Below are 20,523 nucleotides of genomic sequence, written 5' to 3' on the forward strand. Positions count from 1 at the left end.
GAACCCTCCACAGGTGCTAAGGTAGGGTGAGACGATGAAGAAGGAACCGACGGTGTGGTAGAAGCATGAGTCTCAGTGGTCATGCCAAGAGATGGATGATGACAGGAGGTTCCATCAAGACAACAAAGATCAAGAAACAAAGAAACCACAACCAAGGGCTCCAACGAGGAGACGTAGAGAAGATGAATAAGAAGTAACTAATCTACCAGGAAGCTCATAGAAAAAGTGCACAAGAAAGGACCAAGTGCATAGAGAGACCCATATAGAGACTAGGAAGATGTCGAAGACGTAGTAAGAAGAGAGAAATCTAACACATCAAAGAAAGAGGGTAAGAAATAAGGCTTTTAACAAAGAAATCCAAACACTGCTTGGGTTTTCAGGAGGGGGCGCGAGTGGGTCTGAGGGGGGGCAAAACGCGGACCGTGCTTGGGTTTCCAGTGGCGCGAGTGGGTTTTAGAGGGGGCAAAAAGATGAAAGCTGTTTTGGATATGGGGAAGGTTAGGGTTAGGTTTAGGGTGTGGGAGAGATGAATATGAGAATGAGGAAGGGTTTAGGGAGAGATAAAGATGAGGATGAGGAAAGGGGTTAGGGTTAGGGTTGAGGAATGAAGAAGATGGAGGCTAAGGGGTTTCCCTAGGGGTCAAAAACCCTAGGGCTCTGATACCATGTTGAGAGAAAGAATTAGAGAAGAGAAAGTGAGTTAGAGAGATGATCTCCCCCTCACTAATATATTTATTAATAATGGAGAAGCATGATTACATCTATGCCCTCGGGCTTATTACATATATCCAACTATATCCAACAATAATTTCAAAACTTATCATTTTATTTATTGTTGTTTATTTTTTTTAAAATTTCAATCATTTTATTATACTCCTGCTTTGTATTATTATACTTTGTTTATGAAAGTTACAATTAGAGTGGCGTTTTCCCTATCTTTTATGTTTATTTTAACCATATGCATATGTGGTTGTATACATTTTTAGTTTAGAATTGACCTTATTATTACAGACATGAGCGAAAACTCGTCTTTTGGTTTTTAATCTTGTTAAACCATTATGTATGGTTGTCTTACATAGTTACGAGCTGGTTTCTAAGTATGTAAAATCTTAATGCAATGGGACTCATTCTTTTAGTTTATATCGCTCATCGGTTAAAATTTCTCATTTCAGGTTCACTGCATTGTATCATCACTTGGTGTTCACTTCTCCCCATCAATATATGATGCACTTGTCTGTGCTTCTGATTTCTTGGGAAAGGAGTCAGAACTGGTGGCTCAGGGTACGCACAACTTACATAGAATTGTGACAGAGAAACCATATGGTTTTGTTTCTTTCAAGTACTCGGTTTCTGTTAATTTGGAGCATTTTAGTCTTCGGGCCAATTTGGAGGATGATGCAGACAGCCGTTTGGCTCTTGACTTTGCTCTGGATAAGATTGACATTCAGTATGTTATAAACAAAGCTCTATGTTATTTATTATTTATTTTTACTTCTTGTATCATTTTTAAAAGATGATACGAACGGAATACTACATCTATGACAGGTATAATCATCAAGACCTAGAGGAATATTGGGTCTCTGTGAAGACCGTGAATGTCAACTCATGTACATTAGCCGGGGAGCCTAGCAACCACTTATTGTGCTCATCTAGGCACATAGCTGATATCAATTTTACACATCAGCATGTCGAGGATGTTGAATTTAGCGTACCGAGTGAAAGCGAAAGAAGTGCATCTGCTGAAGGATGCTTTCTTTTACACTATCAAGCTAAAATAAGTGATCATAAAGTTCATCATAATTACAGAATGTGCTTAAATGATGTTGATGTTCACTGCTACCCTAGAATTTTTGGATTGCTGCTGGAATTTTATGACAGAATATCCCGAAATGATGTTTCTTCTTTATCTTCTTCTATGGAACACCCATCTTGGTCAAGTCCAGAAATTAATTGCCAAAGCCTAAAGTATGGAACTGAGCTCCAAAAGTATGGCTTTTCAAATTATTTTGAAATTGGATCCGCTGCATTTTCAAGCATTCCTTTGGATCGTTTTCCATTCGTTACAATTTGCAATTCAGGCTCTCTTGTTAGCCTTGAAAGGTCACTCGTTCTTGGCATTCCTGAGTGGAGGCAGACGTACTGCATGAAAGATAGAAGACCTGTCAGAAGCCATAAATTTAGTGCATGGAAAAAGTCTAGGTTGTTTACTATGTCAACAATGAAAGCCTCAACTGGCATTGATACATGCATGGTGTCTGGAATTGATAATGACACCAATCTCTTTGTTATTGATTTGAAACTCAATGGAATCAGGGGGTATTTCCATGATTCTTCTTGCATTCTTGGAACTGTGACATTGCCAGTCTCTAACTTGTCTGTTTTCTTCCATGGGATTGACTGCTGGGATATATTCGGATCTGTTGACGGATTGACCCTCACTTCACCTTGGTCCACTCCTAATATCCATGAGTTTATCTGGGGCCCAGCATTACCAAACATCTCTCCTGTTTTGAATATTCGTTTAAGAAAAGGAAAAGGTGAAGGGTTGTTTCCTAAATTGGAAATTTGTATTGGCATTCAGCAAGTATGCTGCATTCTGTCACCTGATTTTTTGGCCATACTAATTGGTTACTTTTCATTGCCTGACTGGAATCTGAATAGAAATGAGATGTTTGTTGCTGAAAATCATAAGAATACTGATGTCAATGTCAAAAATTTTGATCTTATATACAAGTTTGAGATACTTGATTCCTCACTTATTTCTGCTCTGGAAAACAATACACATCACTGCCTGCAACTTGGTCTTCAACAACTATATTGCAGTTTCATTCCAATGGGCAATTCAGAAGATCTAGTTAAAGGCATTCCTGATGAATGTGTGATTCCAACAGTTAAAGCTGTTGATAGGGCCCACCTTGTCAATGTGTTTGGAAGAGGTATATCTCTATCATTCATGTTGCCCAAGGATGAAGGACAACATTTGTTAAAATTTGACCCTGATATCAATTTCGTGAATATCCCATTGATTGCACCACTGGATGCTGATTTGTGGGTCCGACTACCTTGTAAAAGTAAGTGGGCTAGTGAACAGTTGGCTGTTCCAACATTCAGCATGATGCGGGTGGACGTTTGCCAAGTTATGGCTGAAGGTAGGTTAGCATTGTGTATCAGCTGAAAATTACCAGAAGCCTACTTGCTATCACTCCATTTTTTTTTTGGAATGTTTCTATCACTCCATGCTCTTTTTTTTTTTTTTTTTGTAAATTTCAAGTCATTAAATAATCTGACAAAAGATTTCTCCTTCGTTACTTGTTTGCAGATGAGTACTTTTTCTGTGGAGTTGAAGAAGCTATGAGCGTCATTGATGAGCTGTCAAAAGTCGGTAGAAAATCCCAATGGTTCACATCTGATGTCTTGCATTTTATGCAGTTAAAGAGGAGTTTACAAGAGAGCAATGCTGTTTTGCTTGAGGACTCAAATGAAACCTTTACAGAAGTTAGATTTTCTGTCAAATCACTGGCTATAAACTTATACCGGTCAAGGAGAAACCATTCTATGCCATCAGAATTGATTACAAAGGCAGACATGCAACTTAAATTTACCGCATCATTTATAAATGAGATACCCCTAAACGTAGATATGGAGATCTCTGGTCTAGTCTTATTCTCATTTTATAGTTGTGTTACCTTGTTGGCAAGCACCACTAAGGATTCGATTTCTTCGGGTCTTAATATCCATTTCTCCAAGTCAGATGGAGGTGAAAATGTGATTCTACTTGCTATGCCCTCCTTTGATATTTGGTTACACTTGTCAGACTGGAGTGAAGTCATCAATCTTGTCAGATCCTTCAAAAGGCATGCAGACAAGACATCATTTGGAATGGCATCATCTAAAAGTACTAGCTCTGGACCTGATACCCAAAACACACCTGAACCTGAAAGGATTCCCAGTTTTTTCTTACCTGATAACTTCATGCAGGCCTCTGTTCTGATTGTGAAATCCGAGAAAATTGCCATTTCATTTCATTTCCCTTTGTTGGTGGACGAAGTCCTTGATAAATGTTGGGAAGCTAATGCTCAGCAGGAAATGCCTTGGAAATTTTGTTCTGAGATATTAGGACAAGAAAACAGGTTGCTTGAAGCAAAATACTCTAAATCTTTAGCATTTACTCTTCACAGTAGATATAGTGAAGTAGTTATTAGTGGCAGATATGTGAAATTGAAGTCCAGTGTTGAAAAAATTAAAGGAATGCTGGAAGTGATTGAAAACCAAACAGTAAACTCCCTGCCTTTCTTCCAGATTTTACAACTTAATGTGGCAGCTGAAATATGTGAAAAGGAGAAGTCTGTGCATGTTTATGCAGATGTTCAACTTGAAACTTTCGATGTTTGGTTATCAGATCAGATATTCTACTTTTGGCATGGTACTCGATTCAAAATTCCCGAAACAGCGTCTTCTCAGATTCCTATCCATGCTATGGTCTTCAAAGCCTATTTAAGGAAGGCTTCTCTGCTTCTAAATGATGGAAGGGTATGCTATCTTCTTCGACCATTTATATGAAGTTAACTTGCCTTTTTATTTAGATTTCGTGTTGATTTGTAAACATTCAAAGTAATGTATTTCACTGATGAATCACATGGCTAGGGGTGCAACTCGGGTCCGGGAACCGTGTACTCAATCCAAACTCGACCCGACCCGAGTTCAACCTGACCCAACAAGAGTTTTTTAACTTACTAAAATAAAAAATGATAAAAAATGTCGGGTTTCACTCGGGTCGGGTTGCACAAGCCCTCAACCTGAACCCGACCCGACTTTTTTTCGGGTTGAGCCCAACCTGAGTTACACCCCTACACATGGCTCCTTTTGTTAGTTCTTGTTTTGAATTGTCCCATGCATGTATGTTTCAATATTTATTTTGATATATTAAATATATGCCTGTGTGAGTGAGTGACTTCTTTTCTTCGTTCTGCTGTTGAATTGTTCCAGGTATGCATGCTTCAAATTGATTGTAAATATATACCTGTGCGTGCGTGTGAAAGGAGGGGTGGGGGTGGGATTGAAAAAGTTAGGGCATGTATTTGTCAAAGCAAGGCAGGGTGTGTGTGTTTTGGGTGTGGGGGGGGGGGGGGGGGGGGTTGGGGGTGGGCGTGGGTGCGTGGGTGGGTGGGGCGGGGGGACTTAACTCTTATTCAAGTTTTTTGCATCTGTACATGGCTTTAATCCATATTCATCAAGACCGGCTTTGAGATACAGCCTTATCTACCCATTATCCACAGTCAGCTGTGATTTGGGGCAGTTGAAAAACTTGAAGGGGCATGTATCCATAAAAACAAGTGTGTGTGTGTGTGTGTGTGTGTGTGAGAGAGAGAGAGAGAGAGAGAGAGAGAGAGAGAGAGAGAGAGAGAGAGAGAGGTGTATCTATGCATCAAAACAATCTTTTGAAAGCATTCTGCATGTGTACACTGTTTTAATCCATGTTCATCCAGGGCAGTGTTGAAATATAGCCATGTTGGCCCATCATCCATTACCCGGCAAGTTAACTCCCTTTTCAATGTCAATTTCTAATAATTTTGGATGCACCCATTTATAGAAGGATTTTTCATCCAGTGGGCGTCGGAGGGAGGGAGAAAGGGTATGTATCCATCAAAACCATAGTTGCCAAAATGGGAAGCGAATACAAGAAGCGGAAAAGGGAACTGAAAATCTCTAAAGAAAGTAAGGAGGAAACACGTGGGAAACGTCATTGACAGTCAAAATTAAGCTTACAATAAGCCAATTACAAGTTTTAGGGATTTATAGTGTTAAATACGCTCCTTCAACATTATCAAAAAGACAAAAAAATACTCCTTTAGGAATAATTCACCCAAAAAACCAGCGTACTCTTAATTAAGAGGAAACACGTAGGAAGCGTGTGGGAAGCGCGCTTCCCCTAAATTTGGGAAGCGGGAAGATTTTAGCTTCCGAATCGAGTTTCTCGGGAAGCGAGCTTCCCATCCAACTAGGAAATTTCTAGTAACTATGATGAAAGCAATCTTTTGTATGCTTTCTGCATGTTTACTCTGCTTTAATCTATATTCATCCAGACTGGTGTTGAAATATATCCATGTTGATCCAGTATCCATAGTCAGCAGTGATTTTGATGTGTATCCAACAAGCGCTCTCTCTCTCTCTCTCTCTCTCTCTCTCTCTCTCTCATATCAATTGCGAATAGCTTTTTCATTCATCACGTGTATAGAAGGAATTTTTTATTTTCACAAGTTGCCCATGTTTCTGACAAAATGTAAGCTCCTGAAATTTTCGGACCATCCATGATGCAATATCTTCTTTTCCTTGTTTTACTTTTTCACTGTCATGGTTTTTGTCCTTTGAAGATTGAATAATTGGTTCAGTTAAAGTTTCAGTTCTATTGATACTGGTGTAGTCTTTGTCAATCTGATTTTACTTTTTGGTTAGCCCAGAGCATCATCCTCTTCTATAATAAGAAACTCTGGTTGTCTGCGGAGGCAAACTTGTTCTTTTCTTGACTATTTTCTCAGTTGATTTTCTATGTTCTGACAGAATATTTAGTGGGTACTGTTTGGTCTTTTGAAGTAATTCGTTCATTTTTATGTTCATATAGTGGAGTTTTAATGGCCCTGTTCTCGAAATCTTCTTGCGGAATTTACTTGTGCATGGAAGCCAAATAGAGTGCGCCATGGAAGGCTCAGTTGAAGGTGACCTTCAAGTAAATTACAACAACATTCACAAGGTATATAATGAATGGAACACCATTTCAATTTTTTACTTAGTAATGACGTATTAATCTTTGTAAATGACTGCGTTAGGTTATGTGGGAGCCTTTTATCGAGCCATGGGGTTTTCAGTTAAAAGTTGCTAAAAAGCATTTGAGTTCTCCTCCGAACATGACAGATATCCATCTGAAATCAACAGTACAGCTTAATTTGAATATCACAGAACCCCTTATCGAGGTATATACTGAGTCATTCTTATATTTGATTGAAATTTTTCTTACTTTTGCTCCTCTTACAAATTTATGATTTGAATAGCTCATTACTGCTGCGAGAGTTGACACATTCATGACATAGTTCTGTGGGCTCCATATTCAGAATAAAGAATTCTTACTATTATGTGTCATGTAACTATGATACTTGGATACTTCTAGAGGCCCAATGTATAATGCTGTATTTGTACCAATGATACTTGGATATTTTCGAAGGCCAAATGTACCGTGTTCCAACGCAACATGATATTACTTCTGAATTGTCTTGTTTCAAACATATGCCTCTATTCGAATTGTGTGTCTTATATTTGCAAGCATATCTTTGAGCATGTGAGTCTTATAAATTCTATTTAGAATCTATTATTAATCCCATTGTCTAAGTTAAATCTAATTAAGTTATATAATATTTTATTCATGCATGTCTCCTCCTTTCCCATCACATGGGATACCCATATCTATATCTCTGTCCTTCACTTTAGAAAATGCTGAGCCGTAACTCCGTTACCGTGTACTTTTTTTTTTTTTGAATATTAACTCCGTTATTGTTTCCGTATCTGTATTTGTATCTCTATCAGATGCTGCTTCTAGAACCTTCTGATTAGAATTTTGTTAGCAGGTGGCAGGCTCTAATTGATGTTTGTGCCTTTTGTTACAATTGGTAACTTTTACTAAAATCTTTTCTATCTTGAAGGCTCTTTTCCGGGTATATGAAATGATTAAAGATTATCAGGGCCAGAGTGGTACACATGATCTAATGGAAAACCGAGGAATCTTGGAATCACAAGCCGCTGACAACGTATATACAAGAAGATATGCTCCGTATATACTTCAGAATGAAACTAATGTGCCCCTTTCATTCTGGGTGTCTAGCAGACCCACTACTGCTGATGATATTGACTTTTTGGCGATGAGAAAAGGAAGTATAGTTCAGCCGGGTTCTTCCTTTCCAATTTACATTGATGAGACACCCGAGGAATTGTTTCACCGTAGGCCAGTTCATTCATCTGAAAGGCTTAATGAGAAGAAATTAAGTGGTATGGCACATCATATGATCTCTATTCAACTCGATGGAACTTCCGGGCCCTCTGTACCTATGTCGATGGACCTTGTAGGTCTGGGTTACTTTGAGGTTGATTTTTCTAATACATCAGATATCATAGAGGTAGAGAAAGATGATGATGCTTCAAGGTACAATGGAAAGATTGATGAGTGCCGTCTAGCAGATCGCAAGCATGGATTTGTTGTTCCTGTGGTATTTGATGTTTCAATACAGAATTACAGCAAGTTGATTAGATTGTATTCAACAGTATGTATAAAGCAAGTTTTATTTTTATTTATTTTTGCTAATGATCTTTCAGTGATCCTTACCATTGATGACTTCAGGTGATACTCTTGAATGCAACTTCAATGCCCTTGGAGTTACGGTTTGATATTCCATTTGGTGTGTCTCCAAAGGTATAATTTTTTTTTAAACCCGGAATTTATCCATGAACCTGGGGAGGCACTTTAAATTATATTAATAAGAATAAAAGATACAAGAGAAGGACATAAAACCTTCCCCCTAACCCAGCATAATACAAAAAATAGAGCGGTGAATCCTCCCCCCCCCCCTCCCCACGCAGAGGAACAACATTAATTATTGCGAATATAAGGAATACACAATTGGTCGCATCTGGCCGCTCCTATAGAGTCCTTTGGTAGGCTGGCCCAATCCCAAAAGACTGAATTTATGTTGGTATCACAAGCATGATTTGCCAGACTGTCTGCAATGAAATTACCTTCCTTGCATATATGAGTAATAGCATACTCCATAATAGATAATATTACCATTATTTCTTTTAATATTTCCAAAGGTATAATGTTTTCTTGCACAGTTGTAAAAGATTCTTTAAAAGGTTGTTTAATACTTTGGTTGTTTTTAGGTCCTAGATCCAATATATCCAGGACAAGAGTTTCCACTGCCAGTGCATTTGGCTGAAGCTGGTCGCATGCGATGGCGGCCACTTGGTACCAATTACTTGTGGAGTGAAGCACATCCACTCTCGAATATTCTTTCGCAGGAAAATAGGCTTGGATTTTTGCGATCCTTTGTGTGTTATCCTTCTCATCCTAGTAGTGATCCTTTCCGTTGTTGCATATCAATTCAAGATGTCACCCTACCTTCATCTAGTGGTGCAAAAAATAGCTTATCTTGTCACGCACGAGAGACTGCAAGGCACCTTCTTAGAAAAGGCAACCAAAGACTGAATGATCCAGAAAAGTTAAAGAAACATATTATTCGCCAAGTGAGGCTGACTACTCCTTTGTTGGTGAAAAACTATCTCCCAAAGGCATTGTCTTTGACAGTAGAAAGTGGTGGAGTTACTCGTTCCCTATTCATTTCAGAGGTTTGTACAGCTTGTTCTAACTGGATATTTCATTAAGTACACTTTTTTTTTTCGTATCTGTGGATTGCACATATTTTAACGTGACACTTGCATTGGGATTCACGGCATTTATTTCTTCAGGTTGATACTGCTTTTGTGTTTCACATTGATTCTACACATGACCTGGGAATAACTTTCCATATGGACGGATTTAGACCTGCTATTTCCAAGTTTCCTCGTGCAGAAATGTTCACTGCAATGGCAAAATTAAGCGAATCAAAGTTTTCTTTCTCTGAAACATTGACCTTCCATCCTGATGAATCTAATGGTGATCTCTTCTTCCCACTGTTGCTTTGATGGGCTTTGATATTCTATGAATTAGTTTACTAACTGCATTGGTTTTCATTCTAGGTCCAATCTGTATTACCTTGGAGAAGACGATGGATGCATTTTGTGGTGCTCGTGAGCTTTGCGTTTTTGTTCCTTTTTTGCTTTATAATTGCACTGGTTTGTCTCTTAAAATTTCGGATTGTGTCAATGAAAAGAAGGCGAACACCTTTTTGGTACCTTCCTGTTACAATTTGATTGGGGATCAACAATTTCTGGCCAGGAAATATGGCCTTCAAATTTTGTCTTCGGAGCAGATGGCGTCTTCTATACCCACAAATGCCAATAATTTTGTGAATTTGATCTCAAAAAATCACACCATATCTTTAAGAGAAAATTCTAGCCTGAACTCCCTTGGGTTTCTAAGCAGGCAATTCCCATTGACTGCATCTTATACACATTTTCTTGATCACTCTTCCAACCATGTTCTAGATGCTAGGGAAGGATCTTCTCGGAAATGGGGGAATGCAAACAGCCAACTGAATTTGTCCATAAATGATGGAAATGGTTCTGATCTTTTAGAGAGTGGAAGCAGAAGAAAGTCTGATCTATTAGAAAGTGGAAGCAGAAGAAAGGTTAAGGCATACATGTACGCTCCTCCATGCAGTTTCCCTGCAAGTGATCTTATGGTTAGATTGGGTACGTACTTGGACGAATGTGAGACTGGGAATAGCATAAACCCCATGTGGTCTATGCCATTTTTTCTTTCTTCGGCAAGTGGTTCAACTAGTGTGGCTATTCCACGACCCGGAGCCAAACCAGGAACCACAGCGGCATTCATCATTTCTGTAACATCAACTCCTGTTGTTGGATCACTTGTTACAAGGACGAGAGCTATCACTTTTCAACCCAGGTAAGTTGCTGGACTAGATTGTTGAAACATTTAATAGGGATTGAGCCTCTAGCTAAATGGTCAAGGCTTTGCTCTTCAACCTAGAGGTCAGAGGTTCAATCCCAGCTTACCTACCAAAAAATGTTTTAAAAGTGTTTTTTTGTTGGATTAATGTTTGTGGGGCATTCGTCATTTTATTTTAATAATGTTGTTTTCTTAATTTTTGGCAGTGTCCTTTTTTTTACATTTTCTTTTCAAATGAATTCATTTGCTTTATTGATGTACTAGTGGGAACAACCGTGCGATGCACAGTTTGGAAGTTAATTTAGGCTGAAGCGAAACTGTGAGAAATTGGAAGTTGATCAAAGAAACAAAACATGCTTATGGGTGGTACTGTAAGATGTTTTGTGTTTAACTTTGAGAAACTGAAAGCTGATTAAGACATGCATTTGTGAGTCATCTACCATGGCCACAAATGACAAATCACTTTGTTTGGTTGACGAAATGGTTTGTTGGCTTGAAACGATGAGACATGAATTTAACTATAGCCATTGGAAGGAAGGAATAGAAAGAAAATAAATATTAGATATACATCATATTGATACATTTTAAGAACCAATTTAAACAAAATGACCATGGAAAATTTTGGCCAACTAATATGTACAAATGATTTACTTCACATTATAAATAGCTAGCAACCCATGCAAAAAATCCAGCTACAAAAAATAGCACATAAAATCATGAAAAAAATGCCATGGACTCCCGCCATTAACATGGCCGAACCCGGCAAAAGCTCTGCTCATCCGATGCCCATCATTGTTCAAATGATGTACATATGCAAGTTGAATAAAACTGCATGTTTGGTTTGTCAGCTCTCACTAGCTCTGAAGAATGTTTCCATTAATTTCAGAAATTTCAACTGAAACAGCTACCTTCGGAGGAATTCGTGCCACCAATACCCTGGAAAAAGAGATAAAATTGTGAATGGGAAAAAAAATGAGTCGTCCGTAGTTAGCCAAAAATGAGCCGTTTGTAACAAAAAAAATGAGCAAACCTCAGAGATAAAGCTAAATATTAGTAGATCTAGTCATTTTATTGGAAAAAAATTGACAAAAGAAATCTAACTCGAATCACCGAGATTTTTTTCCAGACAAAAAGGAAAGAACAAAACATAATTACCTTATATCCTAAACTGGAAAAGGAAAATCCCTTTTGACTGAAGGAAATCAATGGTAGGACATGTTTAAGGAAACACAGACCGAAACTCAAAAAGAAAATAAAAGAACGGTGATGATAAATTCGCACCCACTGTAGGATAATTTGCCCCCCTTTCAACTTGACTTGCGTCAAAAATGGTTAAAGTCTGCCACAATTTATGTTATAAGGGGTGCGAATTATCCTACAGGGGTGCAAATCTATCATTTCCCATTGAAAAGTGATAATGACAATACATATCAAATATTGCAAAAATTCGTAAAGTGGAAGGAGATAAAAGTAGGAAATGGACTTAGAGGACAGAGTGAAAACCTATGGTTTGCAAAAAGTTGAAAGAGATGCATGGAGAACATCGCAGCAACAGTCCTCGTTGATGCAGTTGAGGGACGTTGTAATTTAATTGATAGAGATGCAGATCTGTGCCCTTTTCCCCTTACTCTTTTGATGTTTTTGCAGAGTGATGGGTTTTTTGGCGAAATGGTTGCAAAGCAAAGCCCTCTAAATTCTATTTCAGTGGCAGCGATTGGGTGTTTTTAATGGGGGATTTAGAAATGTTTCAAACTTGATTTAATGGGATAGGAAAAGACATGGAAGTAGGTGAAGCGGTGAAAGGGTTTATAGGAATGGGGTGAAAGAAATGCAATAAATGCAGTTTCACAGTCGAAAACTAACATACCAACAGATGGGTTGATATGCGTTTTGAAGGAATGAATTCGCACCGACATCGTTGTTTTGGATTTTGGAAAAACGCACTTGCAATTGATTTTTATAAATGCACTCCTTTTGGACGGAAAATTTATAAATTAGGGGAGTGCCACATCAGAAAATACTTGCCATGTAGACTTGAGGGACGAAGGGGAGGGCTGCCATGTCACTGTGAACAGTGAACCAGCCCTTCCTCCTTATATAGATGCTTGGTTTTATTGTTTGGATGCTGATTTTTATTTTATTTTCCTTATGACAAATTAAATTGGTCTGTTACATATTTGCATAATAGAATTGTTTGAATGATTTATATTGTCAGTTTGGATGTGTGATAATTTTCAATTTTTTTTGTGTAATCCTTTTTCATTTGATATGCTCGAAACATAATATATTGCTTAAAGAAGCATAAATAAAAGATTTTTTTTTTAATCTAGTTTGCAAAGAGAACATGTTAAAAAATGGAATGGTGATATTTTTCCTAAAATTATTGCTGATGCTAAAGAGTTCATGTCACTGCAATATTTGAAATGCCGTTTTGTATGACTAAAAATAGGAAACAAGAATGTTCATGTCACTGCAATATTTGAAATGTTGTTTTGTATGACCAATAGGAACATGAATCTGATGGCTAGTATTTTCCGGTTCCTATTTCATATTTGAACATGTTTGAATTACTAATTTGCACGCTTCTTTTTTCTGCAGATATGTCATTAGTAACGCCTGCAGCAAAGAGTTATGTTTCAAACAAAAAGGAACTAATTCCATTCATAGCTTGGGTGTTGGACAGCATTCTCATCTTCACTGGGCAGATACACAAAGGTTGTTATGTCTGCTTGAATTGTATTCTGTCTATATAATGTTTACCAAGCTTATCATTTTCACTTTCACTTCGAAATGAAAGTAATGGTTCAAATCATCACTCTTGTTTTCTGTTCTTCCTTTGATACCTAAATTGGAAATGTGTCTCTTACATGGATATGTATGTCACTTTTATTCATTGCCCCAATTTGCCGCAGGGAGTTGCTTGTCTCCATTCGATTTAATGATCGTGGATGGCAATGGTCTGGCAGTTTCCCTCCAGATCAGCTAGGAGATACTCAAGTGAAAATGCGCAATTATGTATCTGGTGCATTAAACATGGTCCGCGTCGAAGTGCAGAATGCTGGAGTTTCAAGTAGTGATGAAAAGATTGTTAGCAATTCTAATGGAAATACAGGGACATACTTGATACTTCTATCTGACGACAATACTGGGTTTATGCCTTACAAAATCGAGAATCTCTCAATGGAGGTAGGTTAGCGATTGTTTTTTCTATGTTCATACGATCTCATCAGGTTAAACTTTTGTCTGCATCTAACTGTACTGTTATTTTTCATACCCTCTTCAACTAGGTATATAACCCTTAACAGTAACTAACTAGGCATATAATGTAACTAGGTCTATAACGCTTAACAGTAAGTAGCTAGGCATATAATGCATGTGGTTATATTTGAATATATATATATATATAGGAAAATGATATGGAGACCGAGAGTACAACCCACCAGCGCACCTACAATAGAACCTTGCCTCTTGGCACTGCAAATACCGGCTACCGGTTGCTTTTTTTAAATGAAATCGAGAACAAAGAAGAAAAAGGGTAAGTTGGCGAAGATCATGCTCTCTCTCTCTCTCTCTCTCTCTCTCTCTCTCTCTCTCTCTCTCTCTCTCTCTCTCTCTCTCTCTCTCTCTCTCTCTCTCTCTCCTTTCTTCCTCTCTAAAATCTCAAAATCTCTGTAACATATCAAAAGATCGCTTAGAACATAATATGCGGACAATGTTATCCAAATGATAAATAACCACACAAAATAGATATCAGTCTTTGAAAATGGGTATAGTTTTCAAGAAATTTCCGGCTGGTGGCCTGATTGCTTTGGGATTCAATGGATCTTTCAATGTTTAAAATGGTGAAAGCATGTTGTCCCTTCATCACAGAAACTTTACGTTTAGTTTTTGTTTCTCTTTCACAAGAATTTGAATTTTACTTGATCAAGCTTTGGATGTCAACATTCTGAAGAAATGAAAATACATCAACTACTCATCTATAAGGCAGAGTTTGCTGAAGGGTTTGCTCGATTTCTTTGTGGGTTTATTTGTAGCTATTCAATTGATTTTTGTGTGGGTCCTCAAGGGCTAGACATGAAGAAGTAAATTTCAGCGGCATTGAAGCAAATCACAGATTCCAAATTCTCTTGTTCTAGTTCCAGGAAGAAGAAAAAGAGAATGAGATAGATAATATCGTAAGGAAAAAATAGTCAAATGTTACTGAATATTTTATTGCGTTTGTGCAGAAAATTTCTTGGTGTCTATAATTTTTTCATGAGATAGTGTACAGTAATGTCAAAATTACTTTTTTTAATGAAATCCGTCCTTGCCCTCTCCCTTCATTCAAATCGCTGCAATTCATTGTGATTGGGCACTGAATATGCTTAACTCGGCAGATTGAAGAATGAAGGCAACCAAATGATGGAGAGAGAGAGAGAGAGAGAGAGAGAGAGAGATGACGTGGGAGATATATGAGGAAGGAGATATGCCATGATTTTCTTTCCTTTTTTCCTATTTTTTTCTATAGAAACTTTATTTTAATAAAACTGTTGCTAACCGGGTAAACCTATATAGTTGATTTCCCCAAGCTACGTGGCAAACATGCATTTGTTCGGGTCCACTATCGGTGGTACTCTTGGTTTCCATAGCATTACTCATATATATATATATATATATATATATATATATATATATATGAGGAAAAGGATTGTACGCTCGACCGTACCTAAAGTTAGGTACGGTAGAGTGCCAAATCACATGGGTCCCCCATTTTTGGTGGACATCTAAACCATTCATTTGCAAGGCCCCATCATAGATAGGGTGCATACCAAAAATCAGCTCCATAGGATCATCCTAACCCATCCATTTGTGGAGGCCAAAATGGACAGACAGTGTTTGTCCACAAATCTGCCCATTTTGCCCTCCAGTTTTGGAGGGGTTTGGATGATTCAATGGTGCTGATTTTTGGTATGCACCCTATCTATGATGGGGCCTTGCAAATGAATGGTTTAGATGCCCACCAAAAATGGGGGACCCATGTGATTTGGCACTCTACCGTACCTAACTTTAGGTACGGTCGAGCGTACAATCCTTTTCCTCTATATATATATATATATATATATATATATTGTGTGTGTGTGTCTAGGGATTTGCTAGCGTCCATCGCAGAAGGCATTTCGCGGATGGTCTGTTGCATGTTAGCGCAGCCACCTCATGAAGACAAAGTCGCAGCCACCTCATGAAGACAAAGTCTGCTTAAAAGTGAGCCTGTATGGCTGCTATTGTGAAACAACTAGTTAATCCAAAAGCTTAAGCGTTTGGAGAAGGCGTTATTTATTCTTTAATACTTTAACACTCCCCCTCACGTGTGGCCCCTGTTTCTTTGGGTTGCCCTACACATGGCACATGTGGTCCCACTTTTAGGATGACAATTGCATGTGGATTTTTGACATCAAGGAGGTTTGAACCCAGGCATTTTCTCTGATACCATGTGAAACAACTAGTTACTCCAAAAGCTTAAGCTTTTGGAGAAGGCGTTATTTATTCTTTAATACTTTAACAGCTATGACATGCAACAGACCATCTGCAAAATGCCTTCTGCGATGGACGCGAGCAAATCTCATATATATATATATATATATATATATATATATATATATATATATATATATATATATATATATATATATATATATATGGAGAGAGAGAGAGAGAGAGAGAGTAGCTCGAGCTCAAAAACAGCTGTGGACCCACATTGTTGGGGGGATTCAAAGCATTCGTTTGGAATCCCCTATCATGTATAGGGTGTCCACAAAAAATCAGCTCCATTGGATCATCCTAACCCTTCCATTTGATGGGTTAGGATGATCTTATGGACCTGATTTTTGGTACACACCCTATCTATGTAAGGGCCTTCAAATGAATGCTTTGAATCACCCCAAAAATGTGGGCCCACATGAGTTTTTGACGCTCGAGCTCATATAAGCGAGCTCAAAAACAATATTCTCATATATATATATATATATATATATATATATATATATAAATGTATCTGAGGGAGACCTCAGATAGCTTATCTGAGCTAGTGAGTATAAATTGGGTAGGTACCTAAGTTGTTTGGGTTATGTTAGCTATTGATTCTATAGGAGTTAACATAGATTGGGTGTTTCTAGGAAATCATCCCCATAGGATCATGCTAACCCTTGATTTGTGGAGGTTTAAAATGGACGGCTATTAAATGGGTCCATTTTGTGACTGTGTGGATCGAATGGTTAGGAAGATCATATGGAGATGATTTCTTAGGAACACCCTATCTATGTTAGGTTTTATGGAATGAATGGTTTGGATGAGTCAAAGAACATAAGTGATGTGCTATTTGTAGTGGCTAGCTCATATAAGCTTATCTGAGATCTCCCTCAGATACAACGCATATATATATATATATATATATATAAGGAAATGGTTTTTCTAAGCAGGAGCTCACAAACACGTGGCCCCACAATTTATTTATTTTGTGTGTGTGTGTGGGGGAGGGGGGGGGGGGGGGTCTCCAAAGCATTCATTTGGAAGGCCCTTCCATGGATAGGGTGTGTACAAAAAATCAGCCCTATAGGATCATGGGGGGGGGGGGTCTCCAAAGCATTCATTTGGAAGGCCCTTCCATGGATAGGGTGTGTACAAAAAATCAGCCCTATAGGATCATCCTAACCCTGCCATTTGTGGAGGGAAAAAATGGGCAGAAACATGGACACACAGTGTCTGTCCATTTTCCCCTCCACCTTTGATTGGGTTAGGATGATCCTATTGATCTGATTTTTGGTACACACCCTATCCATGGAAGGGCCTTCCAAATGAATGCATTGGATCCCCCAAAAAATGTGGCCCCCCCAATGGTTTGTGAGCTCTGCTCAGATAAGCTTATTTGAGTAGCTGCTCACAAACCATTAAACTTATCACAAACTTATCACAAGGTTGCTCCATCAAGACTTTCCCATAGTGGAAGAACAATCTGCATTCGTTTGATTTGATAATTGTTCGATGTAACCTAGTTAACATGGAAAACGGAGAAGAGGAAGAAGAAGAATGAGGGAGAAGATGATAGAGCTTAGAGAGCTCTCACATAATATGATATGTGTGTGTGTGTGTTTTTTTTTATACAATAGGGTTTGTAAAGACCAAAACACCCTTCTAACACTCCCCATCAAGCTGGAGTGTATGTATCAGACAACCCCAGCTTGTTACAAATATTTCTCAATTTGGACTTCCCCAATGGTTTAGCAAACACATCTGCCAGTTGATCTGATCTCCAGATCAATTGAAGGTGGTAATAATCTCTCCACTTTGAAGCTTCTCACGAACGAAGTGACAGTCTACTTTAATCTTCATCCTCTTATGGAACACCATATTAGAAGTGATATGAAGTGTTTCCCTATCATCATAGTGCAAAGATGCTGGAGATGAAGAAGGAATACCAATCTGCTTCAGAAGAGACCTCAACAAGGTCTACTGTCCACACGTATGAGCCATAGCTCGACACTCTGCCTCTGCACTCAACCTAGCCACTGCATCTTGTTTCTTACTCCGCTAAGACACTATATCTCCGCCCACAAGGTGCAATAACCCGCAGTTGACCTCCTATCGACTGGAGATCCTGCCCAATCTGCATTTGTAAACCCTTTTATCCTCATATGATTATGCTTCCCGAAGAACATGCCTTTTCCAGGAGTACTTTTCAAGTACCTCACTATCGCAGGCTGCTCCCCGGTGCGAAGTACAAGGAAAACTCATAAGTTGACTAACTACCCCCACTGCATATGATATGTCAGGACGAGTCACAGTCAAGCCAATCACCAAAAAGCCTCCTATACCTACCAAGGTCCAACAGCTCCCCCTAATCCGGATAAAGCTTCACGTTGGGATCCATAAGAACCTTAGTCGGCTTTGTTCCTGATGAGCCCACCTCCTCTAATGTATCCAGAACAAGGAAAGACCACCTAGGGAATATGCCACCGCTTTACCCAGAAATTACCGAAGACGTCCTAGGTCCTTGGTACAAAACTCCGTCTGAAGGAACGTCTTAAGTCGCTGAATACCTCTCTCATCATCCCCAGCAATCACAATGTCATACACGTACACAATCAACATGATATAACCATCATCAGAATGGGCATTGAATACTGAGTGGTTGACTGCACACTGCCTCATACCAAATCGCCTAGTGGTTTTCCTGAATTTACAAACCAAGCTTGTGGAGACTGTTTTAGCCCATATAACGCCTTCCGAAGACGACATACAGGACCAATCTCCCCCTACCAACAAAACTAAGAGGTTGTTCCATATACACCTCTTCAGATAGGTCATCATGTAGGAGGGCGTTTTTCACATCCAACTGATAGAGAGTCCAACAATGCTTAAAAGCCAAGGAGATAAACACACGAATTAATCGTATCTTGGCCACTGGAGAAAAAGTCTCTGTGTAGTCCACACCATACGCCTAGGTATAGCCCTTAGCGGGCTTTCAAACGATCCATTGTACCATCTGGCAAATACTTCGCAGTAAACACCCAACGACATCCAACAGCTTAGGCACCCTTAAGAAGTGGAACCAGCTCCTATGTACCGTTAGAATAGAGAGCCTCCATCTTAGCCTTCATGGCAGAACGCCAACCTGGATAAGCTAATGCCTCTGCAACAGACTTCTTAATAGACTTAATAAGGGCAATAGATGACAAAGAGGAAAGAAAACTCATGTAGGATGGAGAAACAAGATCATAAGACACAAAATGAGAAATTGGGTGAGCAGAGGAACGAGCACGAGAACGAGAAGCAATAGGGGACTCAATAGGAGCAGAGGGGATCTCAATACCTGAGGCGGTTCTACCAGACTGAGGAGGAGGTGGATCGGAATGGGGTGGCATCGAAGTAGAAGCGGTCTGATTAGAGAGCACAATTTGGCAAGGACCATGAGAATAAACCTGCAATGGTGAATGTGACGTAGGCACAGCAAAACCAGTATAGGGAGAGGCAAACTAGATTTATGAACAGGATCAATGTCAGTTTGAAAAATATTAGGTATTCTCAAAAAAGGTGACGTAAGCAAAGACAAAGGATCATCTTAGAGTAGGACTGTAATACTTGTACCCTTTCTGTGTGCGAGAGGAGCTAAGAAAGATATTTTTCTAAACAGGCAGCCAAATTATCCAAGCCAAAAGCCAACTTATGAACAAAGCAAACATGCCCAAAGACTCATGGAGGCAATGAAAAGGGCTCACCCGAATAGTGAAGGACTGAAAACGGAGAACGGTCATCCAACACGGAAGAGGGAAGACAATTGACATGGAAACAAGCCGTAAGAACTGATTGACCCTAATAGAGCTTGAGAACCTTTATTTGAAATACAAGGGTTCGAGCTATATTCAGTAAATACTGCCATGAACAAATCCCACATTTGCCACATAACCCTTTGAGGTGAGCTCCTTGTCTCTCTCCTTTGTTAGAATTTTCCTTTTTCAACAGTCACGCAAATCTCGATCATGGCTTCTATTTTGTAGGAATGTGGCATGTAGGTCTAATCACATCTCTTTCTTATTTTCCTCACTGTGGTTAATTGGTGAGTTCTTAATAAGATATAAAATTCTCAATTACTTAATTTGTTTTCATTTTCTAATTAGGCGATCAAACAACAAGGATCGTCTTACTGCCATTCCAAGAAAAAAAAAACAAGGATTGTCTTACTGCATTGCATTTTCTTGGGTATTCACGCCTCTTTTTATCATCTCTATCCCTTTCTATCCTACTACATTGCATTTTTTTCTTTTTTTTGCTCTGTTAAGTTTTTCAGCTATAATTTCAGTTAATGTTTTGATGAGGGTAGCATGGGCGGGGGCCACCATTTTATGCTTGATATGGCGGGCCCACCCTCTCCACCCAAACTC

General features: G+C 38.8%; 1 protein-coding gene across 5 annotated transcripts in view; it reads left to right on the top strand.

Annotated features, from left to right (window-relative positions):
• LOC143852521 (vacuolar protein sorting-associated protein, putative (DUF1162)) overlaps nt 1-20,523 on the top strand; it is a 133,999-nt gene that overhangs the window by 93,682 nt on the left and 19,794 nt on the right. For all 5 annotated transcript variants that reach the window (XR_013236781.1, XM_077361923.1, XM_077361926.1 and 2 more), the window contains 12 exons: nt 1,173-1,447; nt 1,546-3,149; nt 3,320-4,530; nt 6,620-6,748; nt 6,825-6,968; nt 7,692-8,306; nt 8,384-8,455; nt 8,923-9,387; nt 9,508-9,694; nt 9,778-10,606; nt 13,208-13,324; nt 13,522-13,795. Coding sequence is in view for 4 of the 5 variants with exons in the window: in XM_077361923.1 (XP_077218038.1) it covers nt 1,173-1,447; nt 1,546-3,149; nt 3,320-4,530; nt 6,620-6,748; nt 6,825-6,968; nt 7,692-8,306; nt 8,384-8,455; nt 8,923-9,387; nt 9,508-9,694; nt 9,778-10,606; nt 13,208-13,324; nt 13,522-13,795 (5,922 nt within the window). In the remaining variant the exon portion in view is untranslated. The remainder of the gene's footprint in view (nt 1-1,172; nt 1,448-1,545; nt 3,150-3,319; nt 4,531-6,619; nt 6,749-6,824; nt 6,969-7,691; nt 8,307-8,383; nt 8,456-8,922; nt 9,388-9,507; nt 9,695-9,777; nt 10,607-13,207; nt 13,325-13,521; nt 13,796-20,523) is intronic.

The sequence above is a fragment of the Tasmannia lanceolata genome, unplaced genomic scaffold (genome assembly GCF_043159265.1).
Source record: "Tasmannia lanceolata isolate RefF3 unplaced genomic scaffold, GAP_Taslan_0.1 ptg000019l, whole genome shotgun sequence".
Taxonomy (NCBI): Eukaryota; Viridiplantae; Streptophyta; class Magnoliopsida; order Canellales; family Winteraceae; genus Tasmannia; species Tasmannia lanceolata.